Source organism: Epinephelus moara, chromosome 9 (assembly GCF_006386435.1).
Source record: "Epinephelus moara isolate mb chromosome 9, YSFRI_EMoa_1.0, whole genome shotgun sequence".
NCBI lineage: Eukaryota > Metazoa > Chordata > Actinopteri > Perciformes > Serranidae > Epinephelus > Epinephelus moara.
Window position 1 is genome coordinate 19,660,091 of NC_065514.1, and position 23,710 is coordinate 19,683,800.

At 41.3% G+C, this 23,710-nt stretch overlaps 1 protein-coding gene across 3 annotated transcripts; it reads right to left on the reverse strand.

Moving 5' to 3' along the window:
• Window positions 1–910: 910 nt before the first annotated feature.
• LOC126395357 (bone morphogenetic protein 1-like) lies at window positions 911–20,656 on the reverse strand. 3 transcript variants are annotated; one of them, XM_050052760.1, is made up of 20 exons: window positions 20,333–20,655; window positions 14,555–14,653; window positions 14,315–14,464; window positions 14,068–14,185; window positions 13,154–13,332; window positions 12,949–13,054; window positions 11,755–11,879; window positions 11,435–11,550; window positions 9,227–9,329; window positions 8,940–9,056; window positions 8,621–8,766; window positions 8,177–8,372; window positions 7,972–8,097; window positions 6,070–6,230; window positions 5,761–5,941; window positions 4,662–4,787; window positions 2,573–2,700; window positions 2,245–2,458; window positions 1,796–2,046; window positions 911–1,708 (listed from the first exon to the last, which is right to left on the reverse strand). In XM_050052760.1, exons 1-20 carry the CDS (start codon window positions 20,463–20,465, stop codon window positions 1,574–1,576), a joined length of 2,910 nt encoding a protein of 969 aa, XP_049908717.1. In that variant the 5' UTR covers window positions 20,466–20,655; the 3' UTR covers window positions 911–1,573. The 3 variants fall into 3 exon arrangements, with proteins under 3 accessions (XP_049908717.1, XP_049908716.1, XP_049908715.1); XM_050052759.1 differs by having other exon boundaries at window positions 6,070–6,233; XM_050052758.1 differs by having other exon boundaries at window positions 14,315–14,653; window positions 20,333–20,656.
• Window positions 20,657–23,710: the final 3,054 nt, after the last annotated feature.

The following is a 23,710-nucleotide window of genomic DNA, read 5'->3' on the forward strand; positions in this document are numbered from 1 at the left end:
CAAATTAGACAATAATTAGCTATCTAGCCACCCTGCTGTCTGTCCGCCTTGCTCGCTGCTGCTGTAGGACTTCATTCCTGGAAGCAGCGTGGGCAGCAACTCTGAAAACAAACCTTCGGGCATAGGTTGTAGCAACTCAAATTCATTGGAGCCTATCCCAGCTGACAGTGGGTGAGAGGCGGGGTACACCCTGGACAGGTCACCAGACTATCACAGGGCTGACACATAGAGACAGACAACCATTCACACTCACATTCACACCTACGGGCAATTTAGAGTCACCAATTAACCCGCATGTCTTTGGACTGTGGGAGGAAGCTGGAATACCCAGAGAAAACCCACGCTGACACAGGGAGAACATGCAAACGTTGCACAGAGTGGTTCCCCCACCCCAGGTTTGAACTAGAAACCCTCTTGCTATGATGTGACAATGCTAACCACTACACCAATAAGGCTAAACTATTAGCAAAATGTCCTCTCCATCTCTGAAACACTTCACTGACACTTCACTGTATTTTTGGTAAGTCCATCCTCCTTTCTGGGTTGCTTTGAAGTGTAGGCAGTTGTTGCCAATGCTGGAATAGCAACTTTTTCCTGCAGGACTTTCCACCATTCAATCGGGCTTTCCCTGAAAGGACGTGCACACACCCTCGCTCTGAAATGACTTGTGATTGGCCAAAGTCTCCCCTCATGGGCTAGATTGTCTAAAGTCTGAAGACAGAGCAGAAGTGGAGGAGGAGGAGGTGCAGAAGATTAGTTCTCTTTTAGTGCAGTTGAATTACAATATGCTGAAAGGCTGTTAAGGAACGTTCGCCCAGTGACGCCAAAATAAAACTGCCTACCCCATCTTTAAGTTGCTGATTGAGGTCAGTGTAGAAAATGTTTCCTGATCAGCAAGTAGTCTGAGATGTAAAGTGAAAATAATTTTATCTGTTATCATGCTGTACTGCTGAGTGTTGCAAGAGAATATACAGCACAGAAACCCCACTCAAAATATACTGTGAGGGAATGAAACTCATAAACATCACTAAAGTAAATCAAAGGCAGGTCAGAAAACTTAAATAACAGACCAAGTCTGATTTAAGGAAAATAAAACTAAGCTTAGATGTTCTTCATCCTCCATCCTCATTATTATTATTATAATGTGCATTTGTCCAGTGATATAATACAACAAAGTGCATTACATTCATTAGAAGTGAACTTTCAACCCCAGACAGTAAAAAAGTGACACAGTCGATATTTTGATTAAAAAACAAGAAAACTATATCACAATATATACATTTTATATCTCAACAAAGTGCTATGACGTGATCAGCTCATTTTACTTGTTTACTCGAAATTATCACTGCAAACTAGTCCTCGCCTTTCATCCTATATAGCTATATAATGAGGAGGAGCAAAGGTGCAATTTTGTCTGCATGGCTTCACTCTGTCTAACAGATGTGAATGTAAAGTATGCGGGTTGGTGTTTGTGGTGTGAATCCATGCATCCACTCCTCGCCTGGAGATGGGTGTGTCCGACCAAATGTTAGGGGTGAAGTCTCCATTTAGGTTTGGGGGTAGTTTCAGAGAGTCACTTGCTTGCGTGTAACGTGTCCTGGAACTTTGTGCTTGTGTAGCGTACATGAAAGCCTTTTTTATTGATGCTGTCGTCTGAGTGAAACTTTAAAAGGATGGCGTCCCCAGCTGAGTAGACTTCCTCTGGAACCTGAGGAAAAGAGAGACAAAAAAAGAGGGTTTTTGAGGAGTAATTTAAACAGTGTTTACTACAGCAGACTGATATTTTTAGCCTTACCCCAGATCCACAGTATCGTCCCAGCCTCGGAGACTTGATGTCAGCACCGTCATACAGCTCCACGTAATCATACCCGCAGTCTGCTTCCTCCTCGATCTCAAACACTTGGAAGATGATCTCCACTCCATAACCCTTCTCAGCAGAGACCACCCACAGACAGTCGGAGCCACTGGGGTAGTTGTTATCTCCAAACTGGGCATGAGAGTAGAGATCTTTTGTCTTGACCTCGGCTTTCAGACTTCCTCCACATTCTGGGAATTCACAACCACAAAATTAGAGGGTCAAAAAGAGGAACTCGTAAAAATGAGGGAAGAATGCAGCTTTCTAAACACGGCAGAAAACAAACCAATAGTCGAAATGTCACGTTTTTGGTAGTCTATTCTTTCTCCAGAGTGCCATTGTACTCATTTTCCAGGCTTTTTTGGGAAAGCCACAGTTGCTGTGCCCACCTGCTCTGTATGAAGCCTCAAAGCCTCTCTTCTGCACTGAGTTGTCTGAGAAAAAACGCAGGAACATTTTGTTGCCACTGGAGATGACTGGAGAAGGCTTTTTGGTGCCACAGAAGCGTCCGAGACTGGGGGCACGCGTGTCTCGCCCGTCGTAGATCTCCAGATGGTCATAAGCGCACTCCAGATGAGCCTCCATGTCGATCTCATTGAAAACCTGAAAGTCATTTTAGAAAGCTATGAATCACCTTTAATAAGTTGCTTTTCAATTTTTAATTTGGGTCATGATGTAAAGTTTCAATGAAAAAAGAAAAAACATCCAATGGCATACGAGTTTGATACGATGGCCTGGGGTCGTGGTCAGAGACCAGGTGCAGGCCTTCTTGCTGGGATACCTATCAGGCCAGTTGGGGCTGCTCATTGTCCCTGACACAGTGTTTACAGCATGATCACAGCCCGCTGAAAGACAAAGCAAAATGACTTCAGGACAAAACAATAAGAGCTGCATCACTGGGAGGTCATTTCCTACTCTTTGAAGGAAATGATCTCTGGGGAATTTTTCCTTTAAATAGGCATCCGTCAAATATAAAGGATAATGAAAGCAAAACTAAAACTTTTCAAACATGACTGAGGAAACAGATTTCATTGTGACTTGGAGAGACAATAAGTGAGACAATGAGCTAGCTTTATGTAGGCTAGTTCCCAAGCGGAAACATTCAGGGCTGAAAAATGAAGCCAAAAACTGCAGTTTCTTGAACGGCCACTTGAGGCTGGCTCCAAAAGTGAGTCACATCCCTACAGACCCCACATTATAATGCCCAACTTCACAGCACAAATAAACATGTTTACAGCCTGGTACAAAAAACGGTTTCTGTCTCTATAGCTTTTTTTCCCCATTCATGACAACTGTAGGGTGGGTGATTTTTTTTTACAGCTCATTTGTTTAAACTCTGTAAGGCATAAAATATATGCATAATTAAGGGGCATGGCTGCTTTAAGTGACAGATGAGTGCTGACATGCTGTCCGTCGCAGCAACAGCAAAATGGTGCCATAACGTAACTCCAGATGATTTCATGATTTCATTTCACTGCAAAATTTTGGTCACCTCAAAAATTCTTGTATTGTGTTTGGTTTTACTAAAAGACCCTCCAAGGACTCTGATGTTTAGTTTTTCTGGTAAATATATTTTGCTTTAGGGGTTTTAAGCATGTTTTTTGTTGGCAAAAATTAGCATTAGCATTATCACAGTTACCATGACCGCAAATACACCACGCTAACCAAGCTAGCAGCTAGCCCCTTCTCATTCAAATATGGTCACTTCTGGCTCCAAATATCCAAGATGGCAACGATCAAATTTCCAAACTCAAGGTTTCAAGACAGGAATCAACAAAGTAATGGGTGACGTCATGGTAGCTACGTTCATTATTTTCATACACCATCCACACATAGAAAATCCATGTAGCTACAGTACTGTAAAAATAAGACATATCAAACAAAGTAAGAAGATTGAACGCCCCAGTCTCTATCCCCTCATGATTTTATATCCAGCCTCAAATGGTCGCGGCAGGTGTTGGCGGATTCTCATGAGGCCAGGGCGGGGTTAGAAATTCAAAGGACTGGATGAAAAAGGTGAAGAATCAAACACTCAAATATAAATAATAAATTTTAGACTTTATGTAATTTGGGTGAACTGAACCTTTAAAAGGATACTTCACCAATTTTCAGCCAGCTTTGTATCATGACAATGTGAGTAGTATTTGTAAATGAACTATGGTAAACTTCCCTCCATCTAACCAGTCCCTAGATCTTCCTTCTTCCTCTTCCAGCGAAACTCTGCCGGATGATGCAAAACATTTTGCTGGCTCTTGGGCTGTTACTCAAACTACAGGCTGTGTTTCAGGATTTTCATACTGCCACACATGCTACCACCATGGACACAAAGAGTACAGAAGTGGATGAAGAGACAGACCCGGTCCACTCTTTGAAACTCAAACCAAACTCCCTTCAAATGCTAAAACTAAGCAGTGCTGAGCAAATGTAATCCTGATTCTGTTACCGCGTTGCTTATTTCTCGCCCCTCAAATGTTTTCAAAAACATGTTTTAACTTAGCGTTTAACTGTAATACAAGATAATTTGTTACCAGCACCGCTATTCTGTCAAACTGCCAAGTTCGCGTTATGTTATCCTGCCAGTGGGAGCGCCTATTGGTCCGGTGCGGCGCAGTGCATTCTGGTAGTTGTAGGTTTTCTCCCTTTCGGGCAAAATGCCACCGCCCCTTTTCTCTGTGTTCTCTGGTCATGTGGCACCAATTTCAAAAGTATTTGCCTCTTTTTACTGCACAGACAGCCCAGTTTTATCAAAAGACCATCTCTCCAATGGTGAAATACTTTGAGTGGACAGCAGATACACTTACTGTACCTTCCTTGCAGTCGTGCTTGTTATCATGCAGCATGAAGCCGCTGCGGCACTGACAGCTGTAGCTCCCGAAGGTGTTCACACATTCATGCTGGCAGCCTCCGTTTTCCTTTGAGCACTCGTCTATATCTGTTGGGATGTTTGAAGAATTTTAATTCACAACATGTGAATCTGTGACACAGTGGGCTGCAGAAAACTTTCAGAATATACTGAGTTAACATTTTAGGCCCAGAACTACTGCTGAGTGTGGACACAAAGGCTTATGTGTTTCTCAAGGAGGAAGAATCTGCAGTATGAAACACGCAAGAGCCACAACCCTGGGTCAGCTATCAGCAAAACATCTCTTGGGTTAGAGCCCCGTGTTAGTGTTTCTGAAGAGCTCACTTCTCCACATCCACAGGCCAAAATAGAGGGTTGTCAAATATCCACAACTTGCATTCCCACTTATCAATCTAATCTGGTTTTGTGCTGTCAACAGTGAACAAATACCTAATAAAAAACATGTGAGCAGGCCTTTTCACAACTTTTAATTTTAAAATAAGGAGTAAATGAGATATTCCCACATGGATATTGAGATGAGCTATCAATATTTATTTCAATTAGAAGCAGTCCAGCAGGAAATGTATTGCCATCTGTGGTCTGATTAAATAGAACACATTCATTTAAGCTGTTGTGGCATTAAGTGCTCTCCATATCATTTTGTGAAAAAGCTTTTTTTTCTATGCAATGAAATATTCACTACAATACTTATTAGGAAAAAAACAAACACTGGGCTTGCTTTAAAGTTTAAAATAAGATTACATGTGAATAATGCAAAATGTGAATGTGATGCTGAGTGTAAAATTAAGAGATTTATCTCACTTAAACACCAAGCACGCTCCTATAGTATTAAATTGTGCAAAATTAAATCCAAGCTTCTCAAAGAATCGAACCACACTGCCTCAGTTCTGGTGTTCGAGACTGAAGACAGCTGCCTGCTTTGTTATTGGAGTCAATTTATGGTTTTGCCCTTCTCACTGTACCAGGTCTGGACATTATGTAATGCTTCCTCACTGTTTCCCTCCTCAGTACTTTCGGAATAACTTCACTCTTTGAGACTCACCAGAGAAGAAATGAGCCTTGAAGCCTCTCTTGGAGACGGTGTTATCAGACTTGAACTCGATCCTCATGTTGTTGTGCAGGGAGGTGATGACCTCGGGTTTCTCCGTTCCACAGAACTTCCCATGAAGCTCTGAGTCTGAACTCAGCCCACTGCGCACCTCCACATAATCATACTTACACACCTGATGGTAAACACTAGAACATTTTACTTACTACAGAGGACAAAGGATTGGCCTGTGAAATTAGCATGATTTTCGCAGGTTATCTGATGAAACATCTGCAGAAAGGCTACAGTAAAAACATCACTTACATCGTTCCCTTCGGTCTCAAACACATCGAACACAAGAGTGATGCGATACTGAATGGGTGCCACCAGCTGCCACACACAGTTCTTGTTGGGTGGGTATTCTTTGGGCCACCCGGGGGTGGTGAGGGAGCCATTCAGTTTGGTGATGAACCCGCCACAGGCAGCTGCTGGTGGTGGGAGAGCATTCTGATTTTAGTGGTAGAAGTGTGAGAGAAAAACACTTGCATAACATAAATCAAATCACCCAATTGTGTGAATTTGTGAATTCTTGAACCTTTTATTTGATCATTTAATTGCAGAAAAAGATGATTTCTTAATTTCCATGTTGTTTATTACCAAGAAACATCAAGAAATAAAGTAATACCCAAATAAAATCAAAGTAATAGAACTGTGGTACTGAATCACTGGTGATCAAAGGTTGCAGGATAAATGTTCTGTCTTTCTACAAAATGGAAAGCACCACATTGTTCTGAGTTGAAATGTTTTCCCTTCTTGTTCTGTTCAGATTAATCAAAACAGTGTTGCAATAGACTGTTGAGGCTCATAAGAAGTTACAGTAAGTGAGTACTGCCCTCTTGTGGTGGAAGAGAGACTACCAGAGAATTGGGTCTCGACTGTGCAAAAAGAGATAAGACCTTCTTCCCAGAATACACCTGTTTGTTATGCCTGTATGAGCAGCACTTGTAAAAGTTAAATGTCCTATATAATTTTTTTTTTGTCATTTATCTATCTGATTACAAAAAGATTTTTAACTTCATGGTCTACGTTGATACTTCCCAGCTGCAGTCCCCAGGCCTGTCTGAGCTTTTTTATTTGTTGTTGTTGTTGTAGGAACTCAAACATACCTAGAGCCTGTTTATTGGGCCTATTTTAGCTGTTGAATGAACCTGAGGATGAACGAACTCAAGTGGAATTAAATGTCAGTGGTTAGGTAGTTAGCTTAGCTTAACACAAAGACTGAAACATCTGCTGATAGGTGGATTTTATCATGCTTGGATGCAGCCAGGCCAGCTGTTCCCCCTATTTCCAAACTTTAAAGGTAGAGTTCACCCTGAACTCAAAAACATTTTTTTCCTCTTAACTGTGGTGCTACTTATTGATCTACATTATTTTGGTGTGAGTTGCAGAGTGATGGAGATATCGACTGTAGAGATGTAGATGACTAGATGGCACTCAGCTTGTGGAGCTCAAGCTACCCAAAAAATGCATTTGATAAACTCAACAGCAATGTCTCTTTCCAGAAATCATGACCTCGTCACTCAAGATAATCCACAGACCTTGTTGTGAGCAGTTTCATGTAAGAACTATTTTCTTTCTACTGAATTACACCCATCAACTGTATCACTGTGCAGAAGGAACCATGCATCTACTGATAGCTCACCTAGCACCACTGAGCTAGGTAACATTACAGCCCAGCTGTGAAGGGCGCCATTAATATTTACACGAGATCCTCGTCCATGAGTAGATGCACACTTCCTTCTGTGCTGTAATAAGGTTGACAGGTGTATTTTGGTCAGAAAAGAAAAGTTCCTACATGAAACTGCTGACAACAATGTATTTCCTTCTTGACCATCACAAGCCAAGTGCCATCTAAGTCCCATTATATTTGAGAGAAGGCAGATGTCTCTACGGTTCTCCAGAACTCAACAACTCACACCAAAACAATCTAGACTGATAAATAGCACTACACGTAAGAGGATCTTCTCAATTTACCCTCCTCCAGAAAGTGTATTTCCCAAAATGTCAAATTTTCACGGGAAGTACTACACCATGATCGAAAAGGTGTGTTGGACATACATTATGTTGCAGTGAGAGTGGTATGCCATCCGAGTGTAATGGCAGACTCAAGCTGACTGTCTGAACTAGCTTGCAGGTTTAGTGTGTATGGTCGTGCTCTACACTCACTCTCACAGCTGCGTCTGTCAGCTGCCAGCTCATATCCAGGGTCACAAGCACATCTGTAGCTGCCCAGTGTGTTCAGACAGCGCTGCTCGCAGTGACCGTTGTCAGGCCTGGAGCACTCGTCCATCTCTGTCAAAGGAAAATCGGCAAAATTAAACCAGGAATTCTTTTTATTTCTGGCAGCTTGTGACCAACATGAGCTTCTCACCTTTAAAAAAGTTGGCTGCAAACCCGGCTTTGTTGACCGAGCCGTCAGACACAAACTTCAGCCAGAGCTGGTTGGAGCTGCTCTTGATGTCGTCTGGTTTGTTGTAGCCACAGAAACGGCCGAGCAGCGGGCTGCTCTCTGAACTGCCATCCCTCACCTCAACGTAGTCGTAGGCACAACTGTCATGTCTCTCAATCTGCAGTGGAAGCAAGGACAGTGAAGTTTGTGAAAAGATTTTACAGCAGATGATAGTGATGATTAAACAGGCCTACTTCCTTTTGAGGAAGTTCGCAAGTAAAACAAAAGTGAGGGCTAACAAAAATAAAGTTCCAAGCTACCTGATTTGTGAAGATGTGTGAAGCATTCTCACAGTTTGGCCAATTTTCCTGGAGTCATTTCCTCATTTTCTTAATATGTAAACAGTAACAGCAAAAGTGCTTTTACCTCAAATGACTGAAAGGAGAGGCCAACATCGAATCCCTCCTCTACTGTAATTCTCCACACACACACTTTGTTGGACTGGTAGTCATCAGGATAATTGGGGGACTGGATCTGGCCGCTGTCCCGCTTCACCTCTCCCCCACAGATGGCTGCACAGGAGGTGAGAAGTGATTTGTTTCATCCAGAGATTGTTCTATATTTCTACCTTCAGTTGACATTATACAGTGAAAAGGAAGTGTAAAACCTGTAAAATCTGCTGTAACTGCTGAGGATGCTGCATATAAAAGTGCACATTAAAATCCACATATCATCAGTGTTGCACCTTCATAGACTGCTGAAAAGCCTTTGCCCACCCAGCTGCTGCTGCTTCTGAACTCAATCCAAAGCCGACTGTCGGTTGAGATGATTGAATCTGGAAGTGTGTCTCCACAAAAACGGCCTGCCAAAGCACATAAAAAAATAATGGCAGTGTCTGTCAGTAACTATTTCACAGTGTTTGCTACTGAGTATATAACACAGTCATCATGACACTGTATCAGTCTAACGACAGGTTTATAGATGACACTCAGTGGCAGGAGAGGAGCTCCACTGTAAATCAAAGTTATAGACCTTTCAGAGGAGCTTTTCTCCAGAACCCGTCACGGACCTCCACGTGGTCGTACCAACACAAGTGACTCCTGAAGAGGTCCATGGCGGTAAAATTCAGAACAATCTATAAGACAGAAGACACACATGGAGGGCAGAGCCTTACAGAAAAAATCTGGCATCAAGATTTGACATCTATCTTTATTCATATGATTCACAACAGTTGGAATATTAATAAACACACCATTTTCCTCTTTTTGTTACTTCTAAGTTTTGTTAACTTCTAAGTCTAATATAAGGAAACTAAATGGCACTTGTCTTGTGGTGCTCAAAGTGTCACTGTTGTGAGCAGTTTCATGTAGGAACTATTTTCTCTCTACCAAACTACACACACTAACTGTATCACTGCGCAGAAGGAAGCGTGCATCTACTCATGGACTAGAAGCTCCTGCTCATGACAGCGCAAGATGTAAACATTAATGGCGTCCTCCTCAGCTGGGCTGTAACACTATCAGTGGTGCTAGGTGAGCTATCAGTGGAGCTACTCCAAACTTTCCCTCAGGACAGTTCCTGAGCGACAAATCGGGGCAGCTGTGGCTCAGGAGGTACAGCGGGTCATCCACTAACCGGAAGTTCAGTGGCTACATTATTGGCTCCTGCAGTCTGTATGTCCGAAGTATCCTTAGGCAAGATACTGGATCCTAAATTGTGTGCCATCTGTGTGTGAATGTGTGTGAATGTTTAAATGAGTACCAGGTGGCACCTTGTATGGTAGCCTCGGCCACCAGTGTATGAATGTGTGAGGCATGCAGTGTAAAAGCATTTCAAATGGTTGGAAGATTAGAACGGCGCTATACAAATGAAGTCCATTTATCGCTACCCTCATTGTCCCTATAAAGCAGGGGTGTCAAACATACGGCCCGTGGGCCAAAACTGGCCACTGCCAAAGGGTCCAGTCTGGCCCACTAGATGACTCTGCACACCTTATATTGGTGCACTTGAGAAGGCTAAGAGGTGCCAGGTTTCAGGAGCAAGTTAAACACTGAATATGTAAAATGTTGCTGCAGAAACTTTTTCACTTGGACCAAAATACAAATCTCTAAATCAACAATATACTTATTGTGGTCTTATTCAGAGTTATACCATGGTCTGGGTGAATACTCTTTTCTGATTTGGTCGGCAGGTACGTGTTAAAACCCTTTAATGCACACATAGTTCGGCTAAACTTTATAACTGATTTTGAGTACAAAACTTTCACCAAAAGTTGTTGAATCCTTTTATTCCTGTATTCTTGGCAAATGACCATGGTATAAGCGGGTTAATCCACTAGTAGGTGTGTTCCAAACGGTTTTAATGCAATTCGCGGAGGCATCTAGCCTCTGCTGCGTGTCGGGTAGTTCTTCGCCCCCACGTCGTGCATTAAAACCGTTTGGAACACACCTACTAATGGATTAACCCTTACATATTAGACATTGTGCAAAATGTTGTCAATAAGCAGCTTCAGTAGGCTACAAATGAATCTGTATCAGACTTCTATCTTAAAACAATATTGTTGAAACCTGATTGAGGAGGCTGTACCAAAACTTTTGATTTGTAAAAAGTTTATAAGGCAGGGATAACTTAACCTGCTTCCTAATAGCTGCCACCTTAGTTTGGTGTGGTGATGTTAGCATCACTGCAAACAACAGGACATACATGGAAAATGCACATGTAGTGACAGTGAGTAGTAGACTGACTGAATGCTAAAAAACAGACATATGATTGTTTTCAAAATGAGCTTGTACTTCTTTACACTAAAAGAAAGGGAAACATTTGGAGGTGCTGTTATTTACAGGTTTTATGCAATGGTTTTACTGGTCCGGCCCACTGGAGATCATACTGGGCTGTATGTGGCCTATGACGTAATCCATGCTTTTATAACCTCACGTCTGGACTATTGTAACTCGCTTTATGTCGGTATTGACCAGTCACTGCTANTGCTGTTATTTACAGGTTTTATGCAATGGTTTTACTGGTCCGGCCCACTGGAGATCAAACTGGGCTGTATGTGGCCTATGACATAAAATGAGTTTGACACCCCTGCTTTAAAAAGTCCAGACAGTCTCGGGATATTTCATTTACTGAAAATTGTGATATGAGTAACTGGCATTCATTAAATCAGTAATTTGATAAATTTGGTTAACTGTGTAGCTCTTCTTGAGTTAATACTCCCACGTATTTGCCATCACTAACCTTCTCTCCAGGAGTGACAGAAATCCTCCAGACGCAGTGAGCATACGCTGAGTAGCCGTTCGGAAAACCAGGAGAAGAGAAGTTTCCAGTGCTCTCCTGCAGGCTCTCCCCACACCCTTTAAGAACCAGACACCATCACATACACATGGTTATACAACAACAGAGCGAAGACATAACATTAAAGCCCCAGATAGAAGAACATGGGAGATTTTTAACTGCTTAGCTCACATCCAGTCATGATGTGTAATATGTCATTGACTTTGAAAATGATAAAAGTAAGATTGGGTGACTATATTTTCTACATATATAATGCAGCTTACTTGCACACTTGTAGAGTTTGCGGGCTTGTGCTATGTCCCCTTTGCTAAGCCTGGTCCTCTGTCCAATAGGTGGCCTGACTCCATTAACATCATAACGGGGCAAGATCGTGTCCAAGAAGATTCCTCTGTTTCATATCACAAACATGAAATCAAAAGAGATCAGAGAAGATAAAAAAAAAGTAATAATTCAAAAATCATTTACAGCACATGAAGCCTGATGAGAAAATGTGTTTTTCAGAAGCTCACATTGACAGACAGATTAGCGTGATTTTTTTTCTCGATCCGACTCCTGTTCAACACCTTGATACTTTATTGATTCTGATAATCTCTCACTGGGTTTGGAGCTCACTCTTGCACAGTTCCCATGGTGATGCACCCATGAATGACAGGCATGTGCAAACAGAGCACTCTGAATGGGGCCTTTCGACGGTGCCAGCCGGCTCAGTGGAGCCCGCTCCTGAATGCCAGAGAAAAAGGCCACTCCAGCCCAAATTGTTCAACAAAGCCTGAACTGCCAGGCCTTTATTTAGCTTGGCTCGCCTCCATGACCCAGACCGGCAAAGCGGCGATGGAGGTAAAAAACCAAAGCACAGAGAAAAGCAACGGGGCAACAACATGCACGAGACAGAAATGAAAAGGAGACTAGTGTGAAACCATTTCTGTGACAATAAAGGATCAAATCCCCCGAGGTTTCCTATGGAGCTTGTTTAGCAGAGCTGAATGAAGGGACAAACACCAGGTCACTGTAGTAGCTCCGCTGATGATGCAGCATGATATTAGGGACAGTTAGGAAGGTCAAATGACCAGAAACTCTTGATTAAATACTGTGCAACTAACACGTAAAAACAGTCATTTCTCTAAACTTCAGAAATGTACAGGAGTTTAATAGCTGACTGTCGGAGGTAAGGTGGTGCTGGTGATGGCCTGGTTTGAGAAGCAGGCTGGTGCACTTTATGTTGCCAGTTAAAACATACAGGCAGGATGGACAGAGTGAATCACCGAATGCTCAACAGTTAGGCTCTTGAGTCCAGCAACTGCCCCAGCGGAGCTGTTTAATGGCCTGTTAATGTAAACCAGGGTAGAGCTGAAAATAAATGACACCTGGGAAATTAAAGTGATGAAATCCTTGCAGTCGCTTTAACACAAAAACTAACTTCAGGAAGGAAATGCATAAGAAAGCACCAAAAAGCCAACCTGGAAAATGTATTCCGTGCATAATGCATGATGCTGCCAAAGTCGTACACCTCCCCAAGTGAGTCGACCTCGCCTGGCTCCATCTTCAGGAAGTTATACTCCTGTCCTAATCATATACACATAATCAGTGGACTGAATGAATGGTGAAACATCTGGAGGGTCGGTGAGCACACACACGTTTTCACACTCTTTTCAACAACAGTACCTGCTTGGATGTTGTCTCTGATGATGCTTACATGCTCGTCACGGTCCGGACGTGTGTGTTCATGCCAGAAGCCGATGACGTGGCCGAGTTCATGCACCACAATGCCAAACTTGTCACAGTTCTTTCCGATGGAGATGGCCTGAGGGCCGCCACCTCTCCTCCCTACGTAAGAGCAACACCTGCAGGGGGCGACACTGTTTAGTTCCACATCCTGAAGCTCCTGCAGTACAGACACCTACTGTTTGCTATTTATGAATATTAAATGGCCGTTCCAAGGCTGTTCTAATGTACTGTTCGTATGTATACTTCCAAAAAGTAATGCACCCGAATTCATAGATAACCCATCTAATTGGGAAGGCTGTGATCACATAACCAATGAACTGTTGGGAGTTAAGAAGAAAGTAGTATAAAGAGTGAAAGTCCACATAATGAGGGAGGTTGGGGTGGTGGATGTGTCAAACAAACACAGGACTTTGTCCAAGGAGACCAGTGTTTGTGTCCTATGTGAAACCAAGTGAACTTTCAGGTACGTTGTCACCATGTTTCTTTTCCCTAAATCTAATCTACCTAACGTTTCTCGCCTAACCTTGGTGTTAAGCACAAGTTATGTAAAGTAAGTAATGTCACAACACCATTTGTGGGGCGGTAATTCGTAAGATATGAACCCTTGTAGGAGGATACGTTGCCATACCACAATGTGTTTGCAAGTTGGCAGGTAGTTTATATATTGTATATAAGGAGCCAAACACACTGTGACTTTCACATCATATAAGAATGAATGGAAATCAATGACTGTCTTGCACAGTAGAGACAAAATCAGTCTAAATTTTTAGAACACAACAGCATGATAGAAAAACCCCCCAACTAAACTTTAACAAAATACATGATTTAAAAATGGTTAATGGCCAACTCACCCACAAGGTCTGTAGGTGAAAACAATGTAGCTTTCTTCAGTCGTTCTCTCTATGAATGTCACACAAGTGTGTTTCTCCCAGTGACGCATCGCCTGACGGAAAATGGCTCTCTGACTGCCTGAAAAGAAATTACACTTTGACAGCTTCAGAATGTCAAAACCGCAACCAACACATGCTGGCTGTATGTAGCAGAAAACTCCCCCTGTAAGAATATGTGAGTAATTTACTGTTTGCATTCAGAGCTCACCAGTAAAATTCCCACTGATCACATATGGGATGATGCCATCTGGCCACACTCGCTCAGGTCTGGAGGTGGCCGCTCTCCTCCGACGATGGAGACTCTGTCTGTCCACAGCTCTCTTACTCCTGACGCTGTCATTGGTGGTGGAACTGTTATCTGTTAAAAAAAAAAAAAAAGAAAAAAGAAAATCAGCGTTCCTCATCTTTTTATTTGAACAGGCAGTCAGAACTGTTCCTGCTTTGATACCTGAGTCTGTGTGGTTAGTCTGGACAGTGTGCTGTCCAGGGGCCTCTTTGAACATGCGGAGGTCATCTTCATCGAGGGCAATATCTCCCCAAAAGGCAGCTGAGGCGAACAGATACATAATACATACATACAGATGACATTATGATCAAAATAAAACAATATATTGATATGTTTGTTTAATATGAAGCTGCAGCTGGCAGATGGCTAGCTTAGCTTAGCTTAAAGACTAGAAACACAAACAGCTAGCTTGGCTCCTTATAAATCCCAGCCTGGTCACCAGTAGAAAATGTTGGCATTGTACATTTATACAAACCATGAATACATTACTTTTGCACATTTCATACACATATCAATGTGAAGTGATGTAGTTAATGTCATGCCGAGGTGGAGGGGATGGTGGATGGATTGTCGGGAACTGCCCATTGGTTCGACATCCCATTGTTCCGACCATATTAAACTCATTTTTCCGAAGTCCCGTTGTTCCGAAATCATCATGATGCCCTGTGGTTAAGGTCTGGTTAGGTTTAGGCACAAAAACCACTTGGTTAGGGTTAGGAAAAGATCATGGTGTGGGTTAAAATGAAAAAGAAAGTGACAAACACATAAGCTGTGAGCCTGCTTTGCCTCAAGCCTTTCCCAGCTGACCCAGAGCCGGTCGCGGCGCACCATCAAGGTAGAAATACGCCCACCGGGAGCCGTTCAGCGCCGCAGACCGTCGGACTAATGGGATGTCGGACCAATGGGCTGTCGGACCAATGACATGGACCCGGATTGTCACCTAAGTGAGATGCCTGCCTAGCTGTGGACCACTCCAGACCACTGCTGAAAACCAATCAACAACCGATTATAATTTAGCCATGTATTGCCATGTAGGCACCTGTCATGCTTCTAGCAGGGATTGTCCTCCTAGAACCATGTATTTTAAGCCAAAAAAACCCCCAATTTTTTCCTCACCACAACCAAGTGGTTTTGTGCCTAAACCTAACCACACATTGACCACAGCATTGTTGAAACATAAGAGTTTTAAAATGTCTGCTACATAACCTACAAATAAAAAACAAAAACATACAGTGCCAACATTTTTTGTGGCAGCACATCTGCAGCTCACTAATTAACATGTTATCTCCTTTGTTTTATACATACAAAACCCAGAAGGTAAAAACATGCTGTGGATTTATGGATGGTTGTGAGCAGAGCTAAAATAAATAAGATATAAAACTGTGAATCAGTGAGCTGTAAAGGTTTTTAACCTTTGGACAGAGCCGAGCTAACTGGTCACCCCTGCTGCTAGCCTTAATGCTAAGCTAAGATAACCATCTGCTGGCTGTAGCTGTATATTAGCATTGGCATTCTTATCCAAAGCTTGGCAAGAGAACGTCTTTCCCAAAATATCCAACAATTTCTTTCAGTAGTGTTCTGTAAATAGAAACCTTAATCTGAAAATTGAACTTAAAAAAGTAGAACTCCAGTTAAATTATTTGCACTGCACACAGAGAGCCAGTTTCAGCTGGTATTTAAACTTTATCTCTGAATTTCACTAAACTTTTCACCTGCAAACAGGAGCCAAAGCCCACTGCATGCTATGCTGTGTCTGTCTGTCCTATAAGTGCATATCTCTGTTCTAAAACGAGCTCCTGAACTGGACTCAGTGTGTCTGTTTGATCAGCAAACACACCTCCCCAACACAAACTGAGACATATTAGAGAACTGTCCAACTACTGTGTCATTTTAAAGAATAAAGATGTGACCTGAATACATTACAGGACTGTAATGACACTGTGCTAGACTTAGCTACTCAAATGGTGACCTACAGTAAAAATAACTGCAAAGAATGAAAGACCAACTGTTGGAGCTTAATATGAATGAAAGGCCTACAGGCGACGTCTGGATGGTTGTGTTTTTCCCAAATGTACACAACTCTGACTCTGCTGTAGTACAGTGCCTTGGTCAGTAAGCAGGGGTATGTTTCCATACTCATGCTCAGCAATTCATTAACCCAGGAGTGAGGTCCTCTACGTCGGAGCAATGACCTTATGCCTGATAACATGAAGTACTGCATCTCTGAACAGCATATAGATTAAACAAACTGCATGTCTTCACCTGTAGAGGAGTCTGTAGGGAGGAAACTCATTGTTGTCTAAAATGAATCACTTGTGACCATTAGTCTGGATCATGATTATTTAGTGAGCACTCCAAGAACACTGTTTGTTTGTTTAGTGTGTGTTTAGCAGCATGGAGTTCCCAAACATGAGTCTTATCTTTTGTACGAGGCCCAGATTATGTTTAACAACATCATGATGTCAGTCTCAGACTTCATCTTTTCTACAGGACATTAAATTGCCATAGAAAGAACGATCACAATCATGAACTGATTTTGCCCTTTGACACCAAACTGAAATTTTAAAAATGGGGGTTTAAGGGTCATTCAAGATCATCTTTGGTATCATTAACCACTGATTTGCATTATTGACCACTGATTTGTGGTATGCTTCCAGACATACGGCGCATTACTGCCAGTGGTGGAAGTTAATTTACTCAGATCCTGTACTCAAAAACAGTTAGTTTATTTCATTACCAAATACTAATATTGTTGGCGTCATTGTCACAAAGACAACTGGATTGCTTTCTGTTTTCCTCGGGGCAACTACCAACAACACAAGATACACTTTGTTTTTAACTTCAACTCCAGCTTCAAATTTATTTTGTCCCTAGAGGACAATTAGTTGTACAGCAAGTACAAACACATAAAAAGGCACGAGTGAACACATAAGAATATCTATGCTCAACAGTTGTGGGGAGGTGGGTTACTTCAGTTGTTGTACCATCCACCATCTCTGCTACTTGGGATTGTAACTGCAGAGAACTTATACTGATCCTCTTTGATAAGTGGGAATAGTTACAGATAGGGGAAAACAAAAAGCTACCCTTTCTGTTTTGGTTGTGGAAAGGTTGACACACTTCCTTGTGCTGTAAACTAAGCCTTCATTTCTATGGGAGACCGTCCCCAGTGGCAGACAGAGTTTAATATTGAAAGTGAGGCATGTAGGGAACTAATCTAAATGCCATTGTGTCATTATTCTGTAGCCATGACATTGTGCAATCAACATTTACTTCTTAACTATAAGTGAAAGCAAAGAAAACTGTCCATTTCCACTTTAAAATGCTGCTTAAGCTTTATTTTATCAAATGGGCTGGTTGATACTTGAAATCAATATTTTCCAGTAATAATATAAATCACGATATGGCAAATTTATAAGCAAAGTTATTATATAATCAAACTGATGTTCAGTGTAATGAACTGTGATGATCTATATGATACGATACAGTAAGCTGCACAAGTATTGCTGCCTTACAATAATAGTCTAGACAAAATTAAACATACACCATAAAAACATAAAAACACATACTACACATAACAGTATTGCACATCAGTGATAATGTGTTCCCCTAATGTGTTCCTCTGTTATAGATCACATCAGACAAAACTCTTTATATAAGTAAATCCAAAACTTCAATAACTAATTTTAGTGGTTTGTAATTACAATTTGCTCAGAATCATAAACTCATTGATAATAAAATATGTTTGTATGTCTCATAATACTTACTTTTACTGGTATTAGATTTTAAATGAAGGACTTTTACTTGTAATTGAGTATTATTATGGTGTTGTGCTACGTATTTTATTCAAGTAAAGGATCTTAATACTTCTCCACCACTGATACTGCAGGATTTAATGTGATAGCACAGAAACTGGAAGACATAAGTGGTGAAGTGCTATAATTTAATAGCTTGAGTTGCCACTCAGTACTGTATGTGCTGAAAAAGATGCATCCTTTCAGATAATTCAGCCTTCACAGCTGAAGATTGGGAGACAAAAAGGAGCAATCCTAAGAAATCAGACATGTGAAGAGCAGGAATGATAGCCTGGGATGGAAAGTTGGGTTGGTGACTCCGACAAAATGTGTTGAAGTGAGCGGGAAAACCTTCAACCTCTGCCTTACAATACAAAGTCAAACCACAAAACGGAGGTCAGTAGCTAATTCTGAAGCTCAAATTAAGATTTGACACTGACTGATAAACCTAAATCCAGGTTTTAAAAAGCTCATTCTGAAAATTATGGTAGGTGACATCACACACACATTCTGACCAAGTTTTATGTTCCCTTTACGGGCTTAGCAATTCATTTCCATTATTACGACCTCATGTATAAATCAGGATCCCACGTTGTACAAGTCGAGCAGAGCAGCTCGCTAGAGTCGCTCCCATTAAATACCTCATTTGCCCATGTGATGTAACAACCTTTGAAAGTCCAAATGAAAAGACGTAGCGGGCCCTGTGTCGGCCTTTGAAGTGAATTCACTCATGCAAAGGGTGACTGTAAATGACTGTCACCCCTGCAGTGTGCACCCCATGCCCTGAAGCCAGAGGGATTTCACCGGCGTCCAGCCGAGGACTGCGCTGGCACGGCCTCAATGACCTCTAGTCTCCAGGCAACTGCCTCGGAGGAGAAGAGTGGTGTGTTTTGGAAGTTTCAGAAGTCACAAGAGAAAAGGAACCCCAACCAACTGGAGCCCATCCTAATAACCAAAGTAATTGTTTGGCATGTACGATGACGGAAAAAAGAAAGTTGTACATTCTTTAACACTGGAGAAGACTGGTTGCAAAGGCATGGCAGATACATCAGAGACAGCTTCATGCCAGTTCATTTAGATCTGACATTTAATCCATGATGCATGTTTGAAATGTCATCAGTATCCTGCATTTATTGTCTATACAATATGTTTAATCGAATGTTCTTTTTCTCATTAGATTGTTTTTCAGACAGAAATGTGAAACTTGTTTTAAACTGTATGATCCCTTCATCTTGAAACACGTCACTGAACACATTTAGGCTACTCAAAAACGGCACCTAAGCACAGTTTTAAGGTTCTTGTGTAAGGTTCACCTGAATACATGCATTTAAAGCTATTTGATCTAATTCTACTTCACAACATTTCAAGTGCAAATACTCCACTCCATTTATTTGACATCTGTAGTTATTACAACATTGTGAAGATCAATATTAGCTCATAAACTTGCTGAAAATGAAATTACCACATAGCTTAAATTATCTATACCTCAACTTAAACATTAGAATGCAACTAAATGCATTATAATAACAAAATGATTTAATACAGCAACATAAAAGGGGCCTAATGTCACATATTAAGTACTTTTATTTATGATACTTGAGTGCATTTTGCTGCTTATCCTCTAACACCTCTATGTCTTCAAAGTTACAGGACATGTACCTGTAATTTAATATTTTCATAGTGTGGTTTTACTTCTGCAAACACCTAGAACTTAAACATTATTTGAGAGCTGTTGACTTAAGGAAATTTGTCTCAACTATGATCACATTTGTTTTACTTTACTAGTAAGCCAATATTAAACAGATGGTCTGCATGGAAAGGAAGGAGCAAGTAAATATAGTGGGACAGTAACACATGAAGAAAATAAGTCTTACTATGAAAGTAATGCAGTTCATGCAGGTTAGGACTTTATTGTTACTTAATGGTTAATTAACTATTAATTATTAGCAAATGTTCACATGAGCCTATTAACTTGGCAACTGTCCTTACATCACAATCATTAAGGCTGAATTTAACTTTAAACATGTTTTAGCTCACAGTGATCAGGGCCTATAGGGATACTGGCTAAACACACATTAGGCTACATATACACTAAAATAAAATGCAAAAGATAAATAAATTCTTAGAGAAGATAAAGTCACTGTACCAGCTTTACAGGGATCCTTGTAATCGATTGCATCACCGAGGTAGGTAAAATTAGTGTCCTCAAACTCCCACTCAGCCGCCAGAGAAACGCGCAGACCGCACAGCAGGAACAGAAATGTTGGAGCTACTTCCATAACTTATGATCAAATATCTACACGAGGTAAAATTGGTAATTGTAGGAAGAGGAAAAAATAAATAAAGTTTCTCGACAGCTGCGATGTGATTTAAAAAAGCACAGCGCTGTTTTCTCATGTCTCCATTCTGCAGCAGTGATCCGCTGCCATACAGCACCGACAGCAGAGCGCGCACAGTCCACAGCAAAACACACAGCCATGCATCTGAAGCCTGAGAGGTGCTTCACCTGCAGGCAGATGGGTTACATGCACATTTACATAATGCCTAAGTGACTTAACCTTTTTCTTTCTTTCTTTTCTTTCTTTCTTTCTTTCTTTCTTTCTTTCTTTCTTTCTCTCTTTCTTTCTGTTTTAACTTTAGTTTAGTGTTAAAGGATCATTTTGGAGCAAAATTATCACTGTAGATTGTAGAAGCTGGCACAAGTAAAGACAGAAAATGATCCACTTACTGACTGTGATGAGTTTAATGTCCTCCTCAGATCATCCATGCCACATGCAAACTTTATCATAAACTGCTGCATTTTTATTTGCCCATTTAAATTTAGTGAAACCTTTTATGTGAGATAGGCTAAATTCCGTTTTCTGCTCCTCATCTGAGCCACTGTACGGCTACACAGTGTCATGTAGTAATGGCAGGAGACGATTCAGTCTCTTCTATGAACTGTTTTTATGTTGGCACAAACAGAAAGGACTACAGCCATGGTTTTTTTTTTTTTTTTTTTTTTTTCATTTGGATGAAAGGCCCAGCTTCTGTCAGTTCAGTTTAGCTTGTTTGGTGTCAAAGGATCTCCACTGCAGCAGCTACTGTTGCTTTGCAAGGTTGTCCTTTGAGGCTATTAACATTTTGAAGTCAGTTTTCTAAAGTCTAATGCAGCATTCAGGTCTCAAAATATGTGCATTTTGAAGGCAGGGTTCCCACACATTTTCATGGACAAAATGTAAACACTTTTCCATTATTTTTCAAGGACACATGATTAATTCTGTGATTGCTGCACTTGCTAGCCTGGGAACGATACTTATCTGTACACACATATGCAGAAGAGTCTCCCTTCCCATAACAAACACCGTCACACTGCGTCACATATACACATAACCTCTAAAAGCGTGAGGCATGGAAAAATGACAACTGGGCAAGTTTTCTATTTGTATCAAGCATCAAATAAGTTGTTTGAGTTAATATACCCTACTTGACATTGCACGTCCTTTGATGCGACTATTACGCATTGCAGTGTAAATGCTGAAATGATATATAGTGCACCCCTAAGCTGACACACATTAGAGCTATGTTATGTCAACAGCTAACTCACAGAAAATAAATTTGCCGTTATGTTACATTACATGGAAGGTTATTCCTGGAAGATTACTGTAACAATCAACTTAATTACAAACGGTAAAATTCTACTAGTTTTCCAAAACTTTCAGTGATTTTTACTAATTCCATGACTTTTCCAGGCCTGGAAAATGCGACTGTGAAATTCCATGACCTTTCCAGGTTTTCCATGACAGTGAGAAACCTGTAAAAGAGATACATAACCTTAATATAAGAGACGATATATGCCACTCTAAAGACTTCATGCGTACATTGAACCAGTTTTTATTCCCAGGTCGTCACTGCTGACACTTTGTCATGCCCTAGGCGTCTGATAACACTGCACAAGGCACCCTTTGGACACACCAGGCTTTTAATTTAGTCCAGTGTAAACCCATCTGGGTTGACAAACACAGGACTTTAACCCAGGAGACGGATGTTTGTGGCCCAAGTGACACCAAAAGTCTGTCACAGCCTGCATTTCGCTCCACTGCTCTCCCTGTTTTTCCACTCTACCTGCCAGCCACGCCACCCTCATCAAGACAACTCCACTCACCTGTGCACACAGCTGCTCCTCATCAGCACTCCCTGCATATAAGCAGTTGCCTTTGCCTCAGCAGACTGTTCTTAAACCTCATGCAAGACTTTCCAGACCTGTCTACGTTGTCTGTGTCGCCACCTTTCACCTACCTGTCTGCCCCTGAACCCAGAGACTGTGTGTGGGCTCTGAGCCCGAAAAATGAACTTTTAATTGAATATCTTCGTCGGCTCAAGTTTCTGTTTATTCTGTGCTTAAATAAAGGTCATTACCAACTGTCAGATGTGCTGCAGTTCAGTCACACTCGTTACACAAACCAAGATGTTTTCCTAAACCCAACCAAATACTTTTGTTACCTGTCAATGTGGAAGTTTATTTTGAAAAGACACTAGATGTAAAAAGAGTGGAAACTGACCTCTGAAATTGACGCTAGAAGGTTACCTAGAGCATCGTAGTGTGTAGGGCCACTGACCAAGCTGCCGTATATGACAAGCTGGGAGTGAGAACATGTTGGTATGTTAAGTATCATAACGTTAGCGTAGCATAAACCTTGGAAGCAGGGGTAAAGAGCGAGCATAGCTCTGTCCAAAGGTAACAAAATCCACCAACCAGCACCTCTAATTTTATGTTATATCTTGTCTAAAGAGCTCATTAGCTCTCACAGTTCATAATACATCTTTATCTCCATGCTTGGAAGCTGGATTTTTTGTTGTTGTGGATAAATTCTGTGAAATTAGTCCCAAATTTATTCAAATCACTTATGAAAGTGTGACCACTCGCAATTGTTAACCCTCTTTTAAGGTCAACCCAATAAGAAATTGCATGTACTCTTCATGATTTCCTTCTCTGGTTCTTAAGCAATCTAGAAATTGCAAAGAAATGTACATATTTTCTAGCATCTCTTTACTGAGGTTAAGTTCTTATTTTAAAATAAACTAAACTGGATGACCATTTTATGTTCCAGCACAGTGACTTGCATGGTGCGTGTGTTTACCACTAAGTGGCACTGATGGATAGGTGTTGAATCCACTAAACCTGCAAGAGACGAGAAAGAAAAACAAACAAAAGTATTAAGGTTTGATGAAAGCTGCAAAGTCATTCAAACACATGAAAGAAACAGTCAATCACCCACTACAACTTTTTTTTTTGTAATTTGTTGATGCAAACTTATGGCATCGTGTGCTAAAAAGATTTAGTGTGGAGAGACAGGGAGCTGAAGACTCAGTCCCACCAGCTTCACTCCTCCTCTGCCAGCACACATCTGCTGCTGAGGAGATGGGACACTGATCCAGAGAGGAGCGTTTAACGCCTTGGAGATCGGTCTGCGCGGCATGGCTGACTGCATCCGTGTGTTGTGAGAGGAGAAGTGGACAAACATCTCCAGCTGGAGAATATTTA